Genomic DNA, 20,080 nt, shown 5'->3' with positions numbered 1-20,080 from the left:
ACCGCACATTAGGTGAGCGGCGATGACAATCCCGCTCAAAGTGTTTCCTAATTTCTGCTGGATGTTTTGACTTCGACATGGACAGGCCGCTCGAGTGTGCTCCCTAATATAACTCTCCAAGCGCCAATGTGACAAGACTACTTGATAATTGAGTCATAGGATATGGCGGCTAAACGTGAATATAAACAGCAATGTGATAATCCAGCAATTTGAAGTGCTATGAAGGTATCCTCGTGTGAAATGAGCGTGCGGCAGGACTCCATCATACGTCTATTTCTGGAATGAATGCCCAGTCTGACTCCACCCGTCACACCCAGACACAAACACAACAGGCAGCTCCGTCGATAACAGCCGGGCTCTGTAGATGGCGGCACTCTTATTAGAGTTTCATTATTGTTTATCACATTTTGTAGTGAGTGATTTTCTAAACATTATTTGCGTCACTGTCGCTTGATCATTACGGTTTTGTTTGTGTGATGATGATTGAGGAGGACGCATGCCGGTTATATTAAATATCTTCCAACAACTGCCGCCATAGTGTTGTTTTCCACCAGTTGCTGAGATGTAACACAGGGGAGAGGGGGGGAGGTGGAGATGTGGTGTTGGTGATGAAGAGTGCAGCTTAATCCATCATTAAAGCATAAATTGTCTTTTCACTGCCTTGTTTACACGCGTCCATGATCGGGGGGCTTTCTTTGTCCCACAGACCTTGAAAAGCCAAAGCATAACACTTCACTTCACCAACCACTTCAGCCAATGGCAGCAGATGGAGAAAGCGGAAGAGGGGAGGTTGCTAAGCAACCTGTTGTAACATTAACATGGAGTAAAAACAGAAACCTGGTGTTTGAAGCCATCTGTGATTCACAGTAAATACAGGGCTGTTTTCTGTCACAAAAACAGGTCTATGTCATGCTAATATCCAGCTTCACTAAGCAGTTGGCATGCAGGAATTAATAAATAATAATACATTTAAGTGATTTGAGGAAATATACCTTAAAAAGGATAAGAATATTATGAAATAATTTTGCCACTGTCCAGGTTAACTCTGTTTTGCACTTAATAAAAACTGTAATAAATGGTGGCTAACTATTACATTACACTCATTCTGAACACATAGGTCCAGTTGATTTACAATATAAAGGCAATATCATTTCACAAGTCAAAGTCAAAACAATTTGACAAATCCAGCTATTTTGAAGACCTATGTGGTCATTCAACCTTAATTTGCAAACTGTAACTATTTCATATTTTTTAATATTCAAATATTCATTTTCCAAGTTGCCAATAATCAGATTTACAAAACAAATGGTTAACACGTTGAAACGCTGGGTGATCTGGAGGCCAGCCGGCAAATCTTTTACATCCAGTTTAGAGATTCACGTTTCCCAGGATCGCTCCTTTCAAACACAGGGGATCTGTGTAACGTGACTCAGAACGAGCTTCGTGAAATATTAACCACTGCGCTGGGTTCACACCAACAGGTCGCATTCTTACTCCACAGGTTATCATTTCTGTTTGTCAAGCTCAATTGACTGAAATGCAACACTTCGACCTTGATTTATTGAGTCTCTTAAAAAAGCAAGATCTGGATGATAGTTCAAAAGTGGCTTTCAAACTTTAAGCGTTGTTAGAATATGAATCTAATTACATTATTGACATTAATTTAAACACCTGAAAATGATTATTTTCACTACATTATTCTGTCTGATATTTATTTTCAGATTTGTATCAATCAATTAATCGATTGGTGTATGAAACATCAAAGTATGAGGTGATTTCTTTCTTGTCACTCAAAAACCAGACTGTATAAGACAGTTAAAAAACCCAAAGATTTTCAGTTAAATATCATCTAAAAAAGACAGAAAAAACTGAAAAATGCATATATTGCATCAAAAAAGACTTCAACAACAAATAGTTTATCGAACTAGTTGGCCATTATTTTACTCATCGACCAATCGACACATTGTTGCGGCTCTTCTTGAGAACTGAGGCTAGTTAAACCAAAAAAACTAAAATCAACAGCAGAAAAAGTTGAACATTTGGAAATGATATATGGGGAATCGTTTCAACTCCAAAAATAAAGTATTTTACTTGCTTTATTTGCACAACAATATGTACAAAAGGTCATATAGTGGTTTGGCTGCTCTTTGCGTGACTGAACAAATGGCTCAAGGCTAGGTAACACATGACTTCCATTTACACACACACCATCGCTGTGTAAACATCTACAACTCCTATGCTGACAAGTCATTAACCAGGAGTCTGCTTTATAACTACTACTGAACTACTAGTGAACTACTACTATTGAATCAATTCTCAGTAGTAGTACTAAGCTGAGGGGACATGAAATCTGCCTCTAAGGGAATTCAAATAGTGTTTAATTAAGTGACAAAACACTTTACAAAGATGTGTTTGCAAATACACTAAGTCCTTTATCCTAGTGGAGGTCCTGTTCTGTCTTTCTAAGTAAACAATGTCTAGAACCACTATCTCTACTACATGTTTCCATGTGATAAGACACAGAGCAGAGTGTGTAAGACATGTGAAATGTTTTTTTTTGTTTTGAAAATCAGTCTGACTGCTTTGCCCGTGTCCTCGTAGCTGATTGATGAATTATTTGTGTCCGAGTTAATATTGTATAAGCTTCTTTAGTGTCATGTTACACAGATCCCTCAGAGTGAAAAAGTCACCAGTGTAGTACAATTATGAATGAAACCCAGGCAAACAAGAGATATACATTTGCTGAGTTTCAGAGGAAAACAACACAGCTCAGAGAAAGTGGAGATACTTATTTCTGCTGAGGCTGATTATTTATTAAAAGAGATACACTGGTGAAGGTGTATGGAGCTTATTTTGTTTATTTATAAAGACTAAAAAGCTTAGAGAGCTTTTCTTTTGGATTTAATGACAACCATACATTCCTACACTTCATGTGAAAGCAGAGTGCAAGCTGCACTCCAAAATATACTACAGGGATTTGTTAAGATATAAAGGATATAACAAAAAATACAAAAGGACTTTTATTGCTTTTTTAATCCTGCATTAGAATAAGCCCAACGATCAGTGCTATTTTCTTAATGCATATTTCAAAATATGGTGTAGAACTTTTCTTTGTCTTTGGAAAGTAAAAGCCTATCTAAGCTTTGTAGCGCTGCAACAATATGTACAACAAGAGATGAGTATCTGATTGTCTAAGTGTGTACAGTATGTGAATCAGTTGTTCATGTCACATGCAGTTGGCAGACCTGCATGTCAGACTAGAGTATGAAGTCATTCAGGTCGACTGTCTTTGTAACCGCAGAGCATATTTGCACTGACTGAGCAACTTCACAACACATCTGCTCAGACTAACACAGATGTCACTGGAATAAGAAGTGGAAAATAGGAAACTGTACTAAAACATTCCTCCTATTTGCATCACTGATAATGAAATGCACCTCCAAACTACTGTACGTCTCCTGCATTCAATTCATCAATGCATGTTCACCTTCAAAATCATCCAATCAAAAATGGCCTATAAGCTACAGTAGAATCTATCTCTGACAACATTGTGATAAAAATGACAGTGAAACACTATTCAATAAACAATTCTTTAACAACAAATTCAACACCTGCATGCATCGATTAAGTTGACGGTCCTGATGTCACAGTCTTATTGTATGCATGTGGAGTAGCCTGCTCCCTATGATTCACAATGACAACCGCTAATGAGCCAACCTGCTATTTTAAAGAAACAGCAACACAAGAAACGATTAACTGTTTTTTTTTTTTTATTATACCAGACAGTATTTTAGCAAGGTGTAAAGTCAGGCAGGGTTTAATTTCCAGGCTTGGTATTTTTTCTCTTTTCCCCTGGGCATTCATCCGGAGTGCGGCACCCATGGCGGGTCGCATTCCCCCTGTATGGATCAGCCTGTACTGCAGCAACTGTCCCAAAGCCAGAGCTCTGTGATCAGATGCTATATCAAAACTCATATACGCACTTGTGTTTGATAAAATCTGCTGAATCCACATTTCAAATAACAACTAATAACTAAATTAGGTGGTGTTGGTTTTGCATCATATGCTAATAAAAAAAAAACATAGTCAGCTGTTCTGGAGCACTGGTAAAATATATTACAAATTAAAATAATAGATTTCGAGGAAACATTAAAGAACCCCTGCATCAGTGATGCGGAGCAGGAACATGCTTACCTCTGTGTGATGGTAATCCAGTGTTATGCTGGCTGCTGCAGACACACTTCACTGAGCTGTGTGCGCCGACGGCTGCTCTCCACCAGTGTCCTGTCAGCGCTTCACCCTCATCGGCCTCAGCTGCGTCAATACCGCCGCACAACACCAGCACCGAGCACCGGGGGCTGGGCCGCCCTCCCTTCACAGTAAAAGCCTGGACTCAGTCATTTCAGAATAAATCCGAAATACATGTAGTTACATTAACATGTTTTGTCTTTAAACAACTTACCCGTTTATATATGTTGGCTACTTCGAAGCAGCTGAAAAACACTGACATATTACCTTAACTATAAAGTTCATGGTTAGCAAACAGTTAGCTGAAAACGTTCAGGAAACACTAGCATTATTAGCATTCTTTGGGGTTTCCTGTTTCAGACCATTTCATGAATTTAAGTTCAATATTTACTCTCCTTAAAGCTTGTTTTTTGGCGCCGTCCAGCGCTGTGAATATAATGTCTTTAGCAGCTACATGTTGCGCCACGTTCACTGGCTGGTTAACTTGGTCTGTCTGTAGGTTTGTTGTGCCAGGTTAGCTAACCAACACGTGTTCTGGTCGTTTTACAGCTTTTTGGCTAAAAAAGCTAACTGTTGAGGCGGGAAACAGTGTTCATAGGAGCAGTGTGAGCATGTAATGAACCTAAACAATAGAGTTCAGGCGGTTCAGGCCCATGAATTTAAAGGTCCCATGTCATGCTTTTCTGGTATTACCTGTCCCCTTGTGTGTTATGTAGCTTGTTATGCATGTAAACGATCTGCAGTCACACACCCTCAAAGTATACCCTGTAGCGAGTAAAACTCTAACACAGAACAGACCTGTCTATGCTGCCCCAGAACGCCTCATTGGATATTTTTATTTTTCCATTGTTTACTTCTTGGGTATAGTGATGTAATTGGGTATAGTGACGTAACCGCAGATTGGTCCATTTTGACCAATCTGCATTTGGACCAATCTGCGGACCCGTTACATTATGTCCGCGGAGCTGTTATGTTTGGACCAATCCGCGGACTCCTCACACACACACTCGGCGGGACGTTGCGAGGCGCGGGACAGTGTGAGCGGGCTCACTGGTGTAGGGTCAGCTAGCCACCGCGGAACTCAGCCTGAGCACACACACAAATTCCCAGCCAGGCTGCGGGTGTGTGTGTATTTCAGGCTGGGTTTAGCTGTGTCTCGCTGTCTCGCAAGACGGCCACTGGGCTCACACAGGGAGCTCCAACAAGCCGTTTAGGACAGAGTGAATACACATACTATACAGAGATGCTGTATGAGAAACCAAGTTTGGAAAATTGCACAATATACATCTATTTTAGTATACCCCAACAATGGAATTATGATCAGTAGAAATGGCCTTGACATGGGACCTTTAAGGGTGCTTAAGCCTCAGTTGTAGGGTTTTATCTTGTGGATATAAAATTCGATATAAATGTTTGCATATATATAGATAATTGACTGGGTGCCAAAATAGGCCTAGTACGATGATCAAAAACTTCTCTTGAATGCATTTTGCCAGTTGTGATCAAAACAGGTGCTTAATAACAACCATCCCAAAACATTTAGCTGGATTCCATCTGTACAATATTATTTATGAGTCTGACTAATACATTTGTATCACATAAACTCAAGTTAAGTAAGCCTATGTTGTATTTCTCATTATGAACACTGGATTTGCTCCATATCTCTTTGTCGAATGAGAATGTGTACAGTATGAGGTCTAACAACCAATCACGTACTAACTCTGATGCTGTTTGTCAGTAAAGATTTTATTCTGAAAAAAATGACCACAGTCTCAGACTTTATATTTTCTCCCAAAGCATTTCAGAGGGCATTTCAAATGTCAGGTTTCATTTATATTCACAAGAGTGAAGTCATTTGTAAATTCATTTAACGGCTGCATGCTTAATGGATTCAATCAACTTGAAAAAGTGTTTCACCAACACAGAAAGTGGCATCCAAAAAGAGAACATGGAGCGCCTAAAAGAGAACATGGAGCGCCATCAAGTGACCAAACTTTAAATTGCACTATTGCACAAATTGCAATTTTATAATATTTATTATGAACAAAAATTACATAGAGTGATGTAAAGCAAAACTGGTTCCCTTGAGATAATTTCTCAGAGTTTCAGAAAGAAATATACAGGTACCTAACCAACCTGTAAGTCATTTAAGAAGTATAATTATTACATCATTGAAGGTGCAATAAAAAGATAAAAAAGTCAAAAAAACTTTCAATTAAATGCTTATAATACATAAAGGAATATCATAATTATCTTGTGAACTGAACAACATTAACGTCACTGGCTCTGTTAACAGAAGACCAACTAGAAACCATGTTATAATATCATAATTAAGATTTGAATTAAAACCAATTATTTCCCTTTTTTCACCAACATACTAAAATTCCAGGGTTACCAGAGCCAAACAATTATTCGGTAAAAACACTTACATATGCACTCAATATCACAGACTCAATCACACCCACAAATACACATGTGCACACAATGAAACAATATGGGGGCTGAATTATTATGTTAGGCACTTTGATACAACATTTAATAGGCAAGAAAAAGACACAACATAAAAGAAGTCTCACTGCATGTAGGCATCTATTTAAGTCCTGATGTCTGTTTACAGAGGAACACGCTGTCTTGCTAACTCCTCCTTCCTTCCTAAAATACTTTAAATTAAACCCAGCTAAAGTGGACATGTGTTGATCACCGCAGGCGACGAGGTACTGGAGGTGCTGAGTTTGTGTATCTTTGAGTCGGTCTTTGAGGAACTGCTCGAGTCGGACAGGATATGTAGCGCTCATGCAGCATGTTTTCTGGCATCCTGTGAGAAAAACACAGTGATGTAAGGTCAATGACCTGATTAGGCGGTAGATATACAGTAAAGGGAGGGTAGACTGTGAATCCACATTTAAGATTATCATCAAAAAAGCAGTGATCACATACATCCAGCCTTTAAAACTAGTATTTCATTAACATACAAAGCCTTTTCAAATTAAGACTGAAGAATTGGGTTGCAAAATTGCAAAGCTTTTAAAGCCTCATTAGAAAGATTAACATTTTAGTTTTGGAATTCACAAATCCATATACTGTACTGTATATCCATTTAGAAAGGCTAAGAATGTTCATCTTCACGGGAAGTTTCTATAAAAATGTTGTTGAATAAAAATCGGATAAATTCCTCTGTGTACGTGTCTATGTAGAGAAGAGGCATACAAATGCTGCCAAAAGCTTTTCATTAAAAAAAATAAAAGACATCTCTTTTAGTCATACTGTAAATAAAGAAATTAATCATGCTTTGCCACCTTTTATTTGTATGATATTAAATTATTAGGTTTTTGTTTTTTAGCGCTATATTTAAATTGTACTGGTGATTTTACATTTTGTATGTCTTTTGGGTTTGTTTTTTATATAGGTCATTGAGGGTTTCTACTACACCCTCACACTAACTTTATATCTCTTTCATGTCATTTGTATTTTTGTGAAACATTAACCAACATTATATCTAAAAATGCAGATACCCTGTCTTTGTGCATTCACATTACAAGATTTAGTTATGTGTAGACAGAAATGGAGTAATCAAAATGTTTGAATTGCAGATAACAGCTACTGAAGGGGAAATTCTGCAGGCTACTTTTAGCTGTAGTTATAGCTACCTTTTGTTCTACTTGGTGTTCCAAAAAAGATAAACACACAGCCAAGGTTATTTTCACTGTGTTTTATGTACTTTGTATTTTCTTTATTTAATAGTTATTCTTTGTATAATAAAAGTCTCTGTTTTATTACATTGTACTACTTTTTACTTTGTTTTAATTATACCTTTTATATTGACGCACGTTTCTACTTTTCTTTATGTAAGGAAAACTGAATTGTGCCTGTATCTGAAATGTGCTAAGAAACAAACTTCCTACTGCTATTGTCTAGTTGATTGTTGGGTCGACTTGGTCCAAACCGAGTGCAGACTCACTTTTATACATTTTATTATTTTATGGCACAATGATGTAAAAACACTGGAATTCCACTAAATATCTTATTTTATTGAGTCACGCTGTGTTGCATTTATATGCAGTAACATATAGTTTTGAATTGTATTGTATCCAATATAAACATTTACAACTTGGTTAAATTGGAGGTAACTTACATCTGAGAAAATGAACGAAAACACACTAACTCCACGAAATCTCTCCATCATACGGGTTCAGTTGAATTCACAAGTTCATACCCACTGTCTCACCAAAGGTGCCAGTGCTAAACAATTAGCAAGAATTGCACCCACCCAGCATGCGATTTGTAGCACCCCAAACCTTCTTGCCATGCTGTGCTGTAGGTGATGGTTCACTTCCCTTTATTATGACCTTTGTACTGTTTATATTTAGTTTAGAAAAATCCAAGTTATTTTTTTAGGTTTACAGACGTACTGTTCACTACGATTCTTCATGCACAACCGTGATACAGAAAGATAATATAGACATAATATAAAATGTTCAACTGGAGTGCTGCAGTACACATTGTTATGTTACCCACAATGTTTTTTAAAGAGATAAGACCTTTGTCATTTAACATCACGAGACTGCAGAGTTTCTGAGTTACAGGAACTCAGTACACTTATAATAAGCCCCCTTGAGAGTCACTTTGATGTGTGCTTTCGTTTTAAAATGTTCTTACTTCAAGTAGACATTTATAGGTTTACACAGAATGAACATCAATGCCTTTGTCGCTTTCTCACTTTGGCTTCCTTCCTTTCGCACAGCTGAGAATCATTGGTGGCTGACCATTTCCTCTTCATCACTTATTGTCATACTCTTCCCTGCATGTAGATTCTTTATCAGGCTCTGTTTGTTTCTGTTCTACATCGCAAAAGCATCCACACTCTTATTAACTGCTATCCATTCTGTAGTCGGGGTGTTTTTAGTAGTGCATACATGTTTTATATATAAAAAACCTGATTACTTGAGTGTGTGTGGTCGTAAATTAAGTAGATAAATGAAGCCTGTCAGCTAAGTGAAATCCGAACTTTCAAATATGATAGAATATTGATTAATTGATTGATTATTGATTGTATTCTCTCTTAATAGAGGGTAATGCCCTGTCTCTTTTGTTTTTATTAAGAAAAACTTTACATTTTGATTTCCAAGAAAGGTGTAATTCTTCTAATTAGTTACTCAATTAATTATCAAAACTGCAACAATAAATGTACGCTACCCACAATATATTTCTGAGATTGTATTGTTTAAATACAATTGTATTCAACTATATTGTTAAGCGTTACATCAGTAAATTCAAACACTGGTCTTAAAACTGACCTCTCTGGGACCCGTGGAGGAATCCTAGGTGGAGCGAGGGGGGACGCATCAGATGACCTCACAGGTCGTAGAGGAGCAGGGGGATTATCTGCCATGTCCTTTTGAAAAAAATAAAATAAAATTGAATGTGTGACGAAACATGAAGCACATTTCTGACAAACCAAACGTTCCACGGGCTTTGCCTTAACAGATAAAACAATTAGATAGTTAATCAATTACTGGATCAACACAAACATGAGTGAATAAAAGGTTTACGTAATTGTTCAAGCAGAAATGCAAAGCAAACTCAAGTTCTCATTAGCTGGGAGGATTTAGTGCATGCCTTTACTGATTGTAACAGCAAACTGAAATTCTTTAGGTATTAGCCGATGGTTGGACAAAACAAGCCATTTAAAGTTATCTCTCTGGGCTTCAGTGACATTTTGATGATATTAAATTCCATTCGCAGAAAACATTTTGCAGATCTGATTAAACTCTGAAAAGTAATTTCTGAGAAAACACTTAGCAATGCGTGCCAAGCTACAAGGATTTCACAAGAACAAAATTCTTTATATGACTGTGAGTAGATCTGTACTTTTAAGTCTTTTAGGAACTGAAGCATTGAAGTAGCCAGAGACTTAATGCTATGCTATTTTTCTACCTCACATGCATTATTATAGTCTGATGCGTGTTACTTGTTTGGAACGAGTGCAGCAACAAGAGAAAGAGAAGGTTCAGTTTGGTTTAGACACTAATGCAGCAATAAAAGCCCCTTATGGACCGTCTATATGTTGTTAAAGTATGTGTGAACACTGTGGTTTCCACGTGTACTGAAAAAGTTCTTGTTGTCCATTCGTGCTCACCTCAAACTCAGGCTCTGTGCCGCTGCTGTAGCTGAAGGTGCTGTGAGTGCTGAGTCTGTTGCTCTCCGTACCTGATGTCAAGAAAAAAAATGTGGAAGGAAAACACGTGATTAGATATTTCTACGAGGTTAGAGCTTGTGGTGAGTTATGCAGCAGACCACTTCACCAAATGCGGATAAAAATATCAAACAAAGACGTTACAGTTGTACAACATGTCAGCAGGGAGAGGTATGAGCGATCAGAGCGAGATTAAACTCAATAGACAGACTCATAAATCTGTGGGAATCAGAAGCATGAGGCTCAGAAAATATTTCAAACTGTGTCAACATATCAGTGCCTTCAAAACATATTTATATTTTAAGTACAGTTAACTAAGGTGACAGTTAATTCCAAAAATAAAAAACTGTTAAATGTCTTTTGTAAACCAGCTCACCTAAAAACAACAATAGATAAAAACCTTGAAATAAGAGACAATATAGCTTTTGCTGCTGGTTAAGGATTAATTAAGTCTCCGATAAGAGGCAGCCATATCTTATCAAAAGCATGTCTTTTAGAAGGAACCGACGTTTGTCAAACAGGGAACTGCCTGTGTGAAATATTTCAGTTTCCTATTGAACCTATGGGAAAAAGGCAATATGGGTCAGAATGAGTATTGAAGGGACATTTTAAAGACGTTTTATCCAAGGGTAAAGCAGAAATCTGACACATTTTGTCTTTGATTATTGATCTTATGATGACTTTAATCTGAGAAAATAGAATAAAAGAGTATAGAATAAACAGAACAAGAGTGCATCTCCTCAAAACTAAACCCCCTAAGCTCTTTAGAGATTTGATTTTGCCGTTTTTTATCCCATTTGATCTGGTTTGGATTAATAAGACGTTATAGTTTCTGATCAGCAGGAAGGCTTTCTGTTATTAAGTAATCCATGTTTTTCTCGCAATTGAGCGACAGCCCAATAAGGTGCTGGTCACGGATGACAAATCAATGTCCCAATATTGTGAGACAGGATGTTGGGAATTATCAGTTTTTTTATAAAGTCAGAGAAGAAGTAGCAATGTCGCTAAACCCTACTTTGCTGGCCTACACCTCACACTTTGTGTCGTGCTGTCATATAACAGAAAAAGGAAGTCTAGTGTTGTGAAACTAAGTTATGAGATAGCGTGTTAACCATGGTCTCAGCCTGAACATCTGAGGAAAGCAAACCAAAAAGCTCATATCTCTCACATGGGATGATATGCTGTCCTATTTCCTGTAAACAAATCCCGTAATGATATCTTTTGAGAAGGAGAAAAGAGGACAATTCAAGCTCATTAAGAAAAAGCTTTAACAGCTTAATGTTTTTGCTTCCAACATCACAATATTTTATTCTCCTGCATCCTGTCTGAGTTTCTTTTCCTAAGAACGATTGCAACAGTAGGTATTAAAGTAGGGATAACATTGGTATTGCTTTTTTAACACAAACAAGTGAAACATTGAACTGAAGAGTGAATTATGGGCTGCGTCAATAACTTCTGTGTTACTTGTGGAGGAAGAACCTCCCACAGGTCACAAAGCAACAATCACTCGAATCAGTTTAGATAATAATTTGCCTCTTCCATGCTTGTAATAGGAAAGGAGGAATGGAAGCAATGCAAACAGTTCCGAGCCAGAAACAAAACGAACAAATAATAAAAGCTTACTGGATGTGCTGGACGTGCTTCCTGTCTTCCAGCTGCCTCGCTGGATAGGTGGGGCCACTGGAGGAGGGGGCCCAACCATTCTTGGAGCAGGCTCGTACACAGAACACTCTAACGCCATACCTGAGCCCCAGTATAAGTTCCTCTGCAGCGGGGCACTTATCTCATATTCTGAAAGGAGAAAAAACACATCTAATATTAGCATATTTTACAGGATGTGTATGATATCCGCTGTGTGATATATTACTTGTATTATCTTCAAGTAAGAAACAGAATTAGCTTCAGTAACTCAAATAATTTAAAGTATTACAACATTTTATTTTGGTAAGATCTTATTGGCCATAGTGTAGTGGTATCAGGTGGGTTTTTAGACTACATGAAGATGGGTAGACCTTCTGCAGTCCTCATATCTATTTGGAGCTTGTACCAGCAATTTAGAGACAGCATATAGATGTGTTTTTGTTTGGGAGATATACTATATATTAAAGTTGCTTTAGAGAATTCATATTCAAATAATAAACAGTTAAATTATCCTACCGAGCTCCTTTCCACTCTTTTCTCTCTCTTTGTGACGTCTGGTGATGCTGTCTCGCAATCTCTTCAGGTTTTCCTTAATAAAAATAATAAAAAACACACACGTTAGATGTATTTATTGACCACCAAACAGCATATAGACTTAAATATTGTATAGTGTGTCTACCTGCTGATAGCGTATGGAGCCGGACCTCCGCTCATGGTCAAACTGCCAGGCCTTGAAGTCATGGACGGCATCATCCACAGTAATCTCCCCCACCTTCACCCTCTCCTGCAGGGATATCAGCTGTCTCTGTCCAGGCGTCTTCATCCCAGCGTAGGGGTCGTAAACAGGAAGAGGAGCGTCCTCCGAAGGCCGAACTGGATGGGTGCACATTATTGTTATTAGCTATAGTTAACAAACATTGTTTATTTTCCACTTTGCATTTTTTCTTAATGCCTGGTAAATACAATACAACAGTGGTTTTTGGGATGTCTTTAGGTTGTACAACTGTTTCATGTAGAAAGCTACTGTAAGCTCATTGGTTGAGTTAAGAGAGAGATCAATACCCCGAGTTAAAATGAACAAATGAGTCAACTAGCCTTTCAAAATAACTGCAGCATTACACAGTGGCTTGTGAAATTCCCCTCAATTACATGTACTTACTTAGTGTTGATAAGACATGGCCACCTTCCACTCTTAGATAAGCTGCACAGCAAATGCATATAATGTATGTTGGAAATCGTTCGAATTTTTAAATGCTGGGGCAACATTTTTATCAATAACTCAAATAAAAGGTTTACGATAAGTCTACTGTATGATTCAATCACTAGACTGTTAACATGTGATTAGATAGAGTGGTGGAGAAAGTATTCAACTTTAAATGTACTTAGGTAAATGAGCAACAATATTAACAACAACGTTTTATTATATAGCTATAATATAATTAAAGTACCACATTTAAAAGTACTAATTTTGTAAGATGGTCACTTTCAGAATAATAAGATAGTAATGCGATAATGTGTCTAATGTTGCAGCTGGAAAAGGTGGGTTTAATTGAAACAAGTAAAGTAAAGAACCTCACATTGTACTTAACTACAGCACTTTAATGTTCTTATTTAAATTCCACAACAGTTTGGAATTGAATGTTTTTAAGGTTTTCACGAGTGAAATTTAAACAGACACTCAAGTGCGGAATGAACAGACAACATTTAACTGGTGTAAGGATATCATAGATAATGTTTACTATCTCTAAGCGGTTGACCAATCACAACAGAGCCGGCCAGCTAACCAATCAGAGCAGGCTGGGATCTGGTTTCAGACAGAGGATAAAAAGAGGTCCTGCAGCACAGGCAGTATGAGAAAAAAGAGAGCTTTTTGAACAATACAGCAAGGAGACAGACATGTCACAGTAGAGCCACACAATACAAAAATATGAAACCTGACAATTAGCATAATAGTTCCCCTTTTAACAGTTTTGCAATGATCTTATTAACTGGAAATATAAATGATGAGAAAAACAGACTTATATAAACAATCTCAATGTTAATCTTAATCATTTTAACTGTGCTTTACCTGCAGGATTTCCACTTTCCATCGTACTAGACTGGGACGTAGCTTTATCTGAAAATACTGTGAACAAAATGTAGTTATCTATTTTTGCATCTAGAAATGTATTATGATATCTGATGTGTAGAGAGAACATTTTAGGGGACAGCAAAAAATAAACTGATCAGTACCTCTTGAGATGACAGTCATAGGCTTTTCAGGATCACTCTCGGACTCCGTTCTGGGGATGGGGGCTGGGGGACGGTTCATGACGGCTGGATTTGTATCTACAGTATCATAGATACCCTCTGGGAATAGATTGTAAGGGTCCTCCTCTTCCTCAATTGGATCGAAATCAATAGAATAGTCTTTATCCTCTTCCTCCCCTTTAAGGTACTCATTTTTGTAATGGTTTTCACTGGCATGTGGTCTTGCTGAAGTGCACATTGTAACCACATTAGATATTATAACATGATACCATAATATAAATGATGCTATATGTATTCAAATGTTTACCTTCAAAGAACTTCCTAAGCATTGCTTCCTCTGGGTTCATAACTTCATCTGAAAATAACAGCATCATCAGCATGCATACATTTTGTATTGGTCATTGTGAGAGCCAATAGATACAAAGACGTTAATCTTACATAGGTCCTCTGCACAATCAGGGTCAATCCCCAGCATGGACTCATATATGTCCTCTGAGCCCCCCGAGTACTTCATCATGATATCTTGAGGGTTGGTCGACATCATCTCATACACATCTGCAGCCTCCTCTGTGTTGATGGCGTCCTCGATGTGAGACTTGAGCATGTCCGCTGTCTCCTAGATTTGTTTGAACGTGAGAAGCAGGCAGAAGGTGAGTCAAGAACCTGACAAGATCAAATGCATTGTTGGGAAAAAATAAGCTTTCATTACTGGACTTACAACAAATTCATCCATGAACTGTCTGAGATCAGAGAAGCCGCTCTTCTCTGCCAGCGTGTTTGGGTAGTCTCCAGACTTGTTCATCACGCTGTAAGCCTGCAGAGCCCCCGGACACTGAAGGAGAACGGTGGTCAGCTTCTTCAGGCCGTATCTAGCAGCAAAGTGGAGCAGCGTGGGAAGCTCCTCGTTACGCTGATCTGAAAGACATAAAACAATCTTTAATAATCGTATGTTGACTGATTAAGCTCTGAGCTTTCATTGGAATTGCAGATGTTGGTCAAATATTATTTCAAATGCAACAACAGCATATTCACATTTGTCCTCACATGCTGCCATGTTGTTTTCTTCAATCTGTCTAATTCCAAACAGCTGAAGACTAGTTGCCGGCATCCTGGATTTTAACGAGTCAGTAAGCATTTCGTCCAGTGCTTCAGTTGCATTGGTTGTCAAGTTGAAGGCCTGGATGAAAAAAAGGACTTACATAATCTGGATAGCTTTTAAAATTAGTTAAACATCACTGTTTATGGTGTGACATAATGTCTAACCTGGCAGATGAAGTTAACAGGATCGGTGGCATTTTCAATATACCGACTAACTTCTCCCATATTGGTATAATATGTAACAGACTTCAAGCTGACACAGGACTGGTCAGTGTACATGGTGAGCGACACCACTCCAGCAGGCATATCTAGTGGGGATAAGAAAACAATACAGTCATTTTAAATGGTAGTTTCTAGATCTTGCTATCAACACTGAAATAATCATCTTAAGGTCACATGACCTGCTGGAGATACTGACCAGGTGCAGAAACACTTATAGTGTATTCATTCTCCACAGAGCCCAGGACTGTTTTTGCAGCTATATTTTCAGATGAGAACTCCACCTCTGGTACACACCCATCCTCTAGTTTATGTGTGAAAATGATGAAAAGTCTCTCCTGTTCCTTAAAATGCAAGAAAGACATTTATTATTTTAAACAAGGGCATTATTAGTTTTATGTATCTCCTAAAAACAGGTTGTTATGGGTGGTATATATTCCACTACACATGTTTAGATACAATCAACTTGAGTAACAGAATGTAAATGCAAATCTTTTCTGTACTTGAAGGGTCTACATTAAGAAATCTAAATGTGGCATCGGCCAGGGTAAGTTCAATTAATGTTTGTAAACATTAGCTTCTCTCTCTGTCAATGCAGAAACCAGGTAGAAAAAGGTATGAAGTGGCTCTGTAGGAAAGTAATTTTAGGCTGATTTATTTTTGGAACCACAGACTCTTTGTTTTTCATTATTTCATTGTAATGTTCTCGGTTGAAACAAAAAACTTCAATTATACTCTATTAATTAATTAATTAATAGAAAAGGTCCCATGGTGATCTCAGTGTCATCTATAACACCTTTAACAACCCCTTTTCTATAGGGCAGTTTTCAACTTTATACTTGATGACGTCACAAATGTTTAAGCCCTCAAGTTTTGGGACAAAGTTGTTCATGTACTGTAAACCTCAATCTAACTTTCTTAGATAATAGCAATAACATATTGGATTTTTATAATGAGTCTAGGTACCCTTTCATTTCCTCTCTTACTCACTTATATTAAGAAAAGTTGGCATTAATGTAGAATAGCTCCAGTCTTACCCCGCACAGAACTCTGTTTGGTTGAATTGTGAGACAGGTGAGGTGCGTGGGTGTTCCAAGTTCCTCACTTGTTGAATTCCCCGTGCTCACACCTTCTTCATGTTTCAGAACATTCTTTTGTTGTTCTCCTGACACCGGTTCCTCTGTTTCACCAGTGTTGGGACTTTCAGGCGACTCGGCTGCTGTGATGTGCAACTCGGCTGCAGCTACAGCCAAGCTTTCACTTTCTTGTTCCACCTCCACTCGCCCACCTGTGACAAAAAAAAAGTTAGAATAAAAAAATGTAAAGTTACTTTTATGACAACTTAATATCGAAGATACTCCAACTGTTCGGTAAACAAACAAAAAATACATTTTTCTTTGCTGATAGTTTTGGGTTTTATATGCTAAAGTTTGAGGTATCCATCCCAAAGCTTCGGTCCGTACTTTAATACAATCTAGTTGAGCAAATTGTTTATGGTTTAAACTCTGAACAGGTTTTACTATTTCTATTTCTCTTTTCTTATGCATAAACAAAACTCATGTAGATTAACCAGGGTCTTTTTTTTGTTGATATTCTCATCTTTTTTATTACTTTACCGCATAAATCACAGGGTAAGTTGGATGACATGTTTTTTTGAGTGAAATAACTCTTTAATTGATTGCATTTCCTTTTGGGCTAAACCACAAAAAGTGTGATGTCTCAAAAGAAACTAGAAGGAAGTGTTAGAGGTTGTGCGTACTGTCAGTGATGGACTCCATAACGGTGGAAACGTAGACAGCAGCTTCGTCGTCAGCGTACAGTTTCCTCCATCTCGGCCAGTCTTGGAAGCACTCCAGCAGCGCATCGTCATCTGTCACGCCACACAGCAGCGCCACCACTCTGTGTGGAGGGTGAAGCAGTCTCCGAAGCGCTAGCTGCAGTTCAGGGTCATACAGCAAGTCCAGGAGCGCGCCCGTGAGCAGCAGCACGATGCACTTGCAGCTTTGGAAGTTTTCAAAGTCAAATCCGTGGATATGCTGAGCTGGGTCGATTGCATGCAGCAAGATAGATCTTTTGCGGAATTGTTTTGAGGATTTTAAAATCTGATGCAAATATGTCGCCCATTCCTGTGCCTCAGATGTGTGCAGAATTAACAGCTCATGAGCTGAAGCGGATTCAGGTTTTGCTGTAAAACAGAATATATTAAAGATGGATTAGAATATATAGTCCATGCATTAAAGGGGCAGGAGCAACTCAGTAGGAGGGTTGCTGGTTCAAGTCCCATAGAGGACCAAGTATTAAGAGTGGACAGGTAATTTGAGAGCTGCCCACTGCTCTTAATACTAGTATGGGTTCAATGCAGAGGCTGTGTGTGACGCTTACAAGTGCCCATATTAGGCTAATGTTGTACCTCTCCTGTGACATGTCTCCATGCTTTAATGATCAAAAAGCTCTTTATTTTTCTCATACCGCCTGCGCTGTAGCACCTCTTTTCACCCTCTGTCTGAAACCAGAGCCCAGCCTGCACTGTGTTACGAAGTGATGTCACTATGTCGCAGAAGTAAACAAAGAACTACAATGGAGGCGTTTCAGGTTGGGGGGGGGGAGAGTGTAGGAGAGAAACTCCATCTGGAGGGGACTAGCCTTTGAAGACCATTTACATGTAAAAAAAACTATATATAACACACTTACAAGAAAGAGGAAACCAAATAAGCCTAATAGGGCCTATTTAAAGAAGGAATTCATTAGAATGATTAGAATCCGCCATTTCCTTTTGAAAACGAAGCATAACAGTGGAAAATACGAATCATTAGTTCCCTAAACTGGCCCAACCACGCAAAATGAATAATCAGCTCAAACATTACACTGATGATACGACACTGGTCACATTATGTGTTGCTCTTCATGTTGCAGCGGGCGGTGTTTGTCCTAGAGATGCTGCACAACATACCAGCTGTCCGGCTGGGAAATGTCAAGGTTAGAGAATGAATGTCCGATTTGTTTGATATTTTCAGAGCCCGGTCAACATGGAGTTGTGCAAACACTGCACTGTGTCAACACTGGTCAGAGTAATTTTGTTTGACTCATTACAGTGTTTAATCAGGTCAAGTTCACCTCTGTAAACGTTAACTGGGAGAGAAACCCAACACGACTATTTCACCTTCATCATAGTTCCCACAGACAACGGGGCACCGACACTTGCCGTCTGTTTCTTAATGGACCCAAAAACATGATTACAACTTAAACGAGTGGTAAATTCTAAAATAGTCGATAACAGATGCATTTATTTTACCGTACAGGAAGGCTAAGATGATTCCTTCCTCTTTTTATGTAAGCTAAGAAAAATAATTGTGAATGAATGTTCAGTTAAATTAAGTTAAATGAGATCATTTCAAAAGGAAACATAACATATTCTAAAAGACTAATCAGTGTTATGTAAAAAATAACTTCTGGGTATATTTTACCTATCTCAAACTGAGTGAATATAAGGAATATAAGTCATATTTACCTGCTTTTAAACTTGAGACGGGTTCTTCCATGGTTGTGAAGTCTCAAAGGTCCAGAAGAAATCACCCCACTATAAGCATAATTTGCCCAAATAAGCCTTTTTTTTTTAAATCCTCAAGTGTACTGTAGCGCTTCTCGTCTTCAACTGCAGACTACATTAGCTTTCAGCAGCTATAGCCCTTTGCTCAGTTGTATAAATAGCAACACGTAGTTTCCTGATTTTGGTGACACTGCCCCACTTCCTGAAACAGTTGAAGAAGTGAGAACATGCAGCACAGTGGTGTCATGTCGTGCAACATGTCTGCGATTACACACGCACTCGGCTGTCATTAGTCATTTGTAGACACTAGATTATTCAGACAGGGCACAAAATAAATTGCTAACCCAGTAACCATGTTGCTAACCCAGTAACCATGTTGAACTTTGAGACACACACACACACACACACACACACACACACACACACACACACACACACACACACACACACACACACACACACACACACACACACACACACACACACACACACACACACACACACACACACACACACACACACACACACACACACACACACACACACACACACACACACACACACACACACACACACACACACACACAGAGTTTACCTGGTCTCACATGCTTCCTTTTTTTTTTTTACTTCCTCCATATCTCCCAACAGTAACAACATGATTATGTGCTGATTAACCGTTCCTGTAAGCGCATTGGTGTTATACGTACATATAATATGAGCTTCAAATTTCGCATTAAATGTGGAAGTGAAGGGGATTGTCAAAGGTGTATTTTTTCTACTTTATGCTGTATATATTTTTACGACCTAACTAACCGATTATTATTAAGATGATATACTACGAACAAAGTTTTGATGTGCTCAAATGGTTACTTAAATTGATCACA

The 20,080-nt window shown here is 38.3% G+C and overlaps 2 protein-coding genes across 13 annotated transcripts in view; both read right to left on the bottom strand.

Annotated features, from left to right (window-relative positions):
* The window catches only part of sorbs1 (sorbin and SH3 domain containing 1), a 42,705-nt gene extending 38,349 nt beyond the window's left edge, over positions 1–4,356 (bottom strand). For 3 of the 10 annotated variants that reach the window (XM_079688633.1, XM_079688632.1, XM_079688635.1), the window contains exon 1: positions 4,195–4,354. The gene's annotated coding sequence lies outside the window, so the exon portion shown is untranslated. Of the gene's footprint in view, positions 1–4,194 lie in introns of all 10 variants that reach the window. The other 7 variants (XM_079688627.1, XM_079688631.1, XM_079688634.1 and 4 more) reach the window with 6 other exon arrangements.
* Positions 4,357–6,265: 1,909 nt separating this feature from the next.
* pik3ap1 (phosphoinositide-3-kinase adaptor protein 1) lies at positions 6,266–19,332 on the bottom strand. 3 transcript variants are annotated; one of them, XM_079688646.1, is made up of 17 exons: positions 19,158–19,332; positions 17,409–17,834; positions 16,687–16,937; positions 15,849–15,993; positions 15,596–15,738; positions 15,365–15,509; positions 15,051–15,247; positions 14,771–14,948; positions 14,640–14,687; positions 14,315–14,557; positions 14,151–14,207; positions 12,762–12,955; positions 12,599–12,671; positions 12,065–12,232; positions 10,385–10,455; positions 9,543–9,640; positions 6,266–7,063 (listed from the first exon to the last, which is right to left on the bottom strand). In XM_079688646.1, exons 1-17 carry the CDS (start codon positions 19,186–19,188, stop codon positions 6,946–6,948), a joined length of 2,586 nt encoding a protein of 861 aa, XP_079544772.1. In that variant the 5' UTR covers positions 19,189–19,332; the 3' UTR covers positions 6,266–6,945. The 3 variants fall into 3 exon arrangements, with proteins under 3 accessions (XP_079544772.1, XP_079544773.1, XP_079544774.1); XM_079688647.1 differs by having other exon boundaries at positions 15,377–15,509; positions 19,158–19,328; XM_079688648.1 differs by lacking the exon at positions 17,409–17,834 and having other exon boundaries at positions 19,158–19,325.
* Positions 19,333–20,080: the final 748 nt, after the last annotated feature.

Source organism: Notothenia rossii, assembly GCF_949606895.1.
Source record: "Notothenia rossii genome assembly, chromosome: 6".
Lineage (NCBI taxonomy): Eukaryota > Metazoa > Chordata > Actinopteri > Perciformes > Nototheniidae > Notothenia > Notothenia rossii.
Note: the sequence above shows the minus strand (reverse complement) of the source record. Positions and strands in the feature narration are given on the sequence as shown.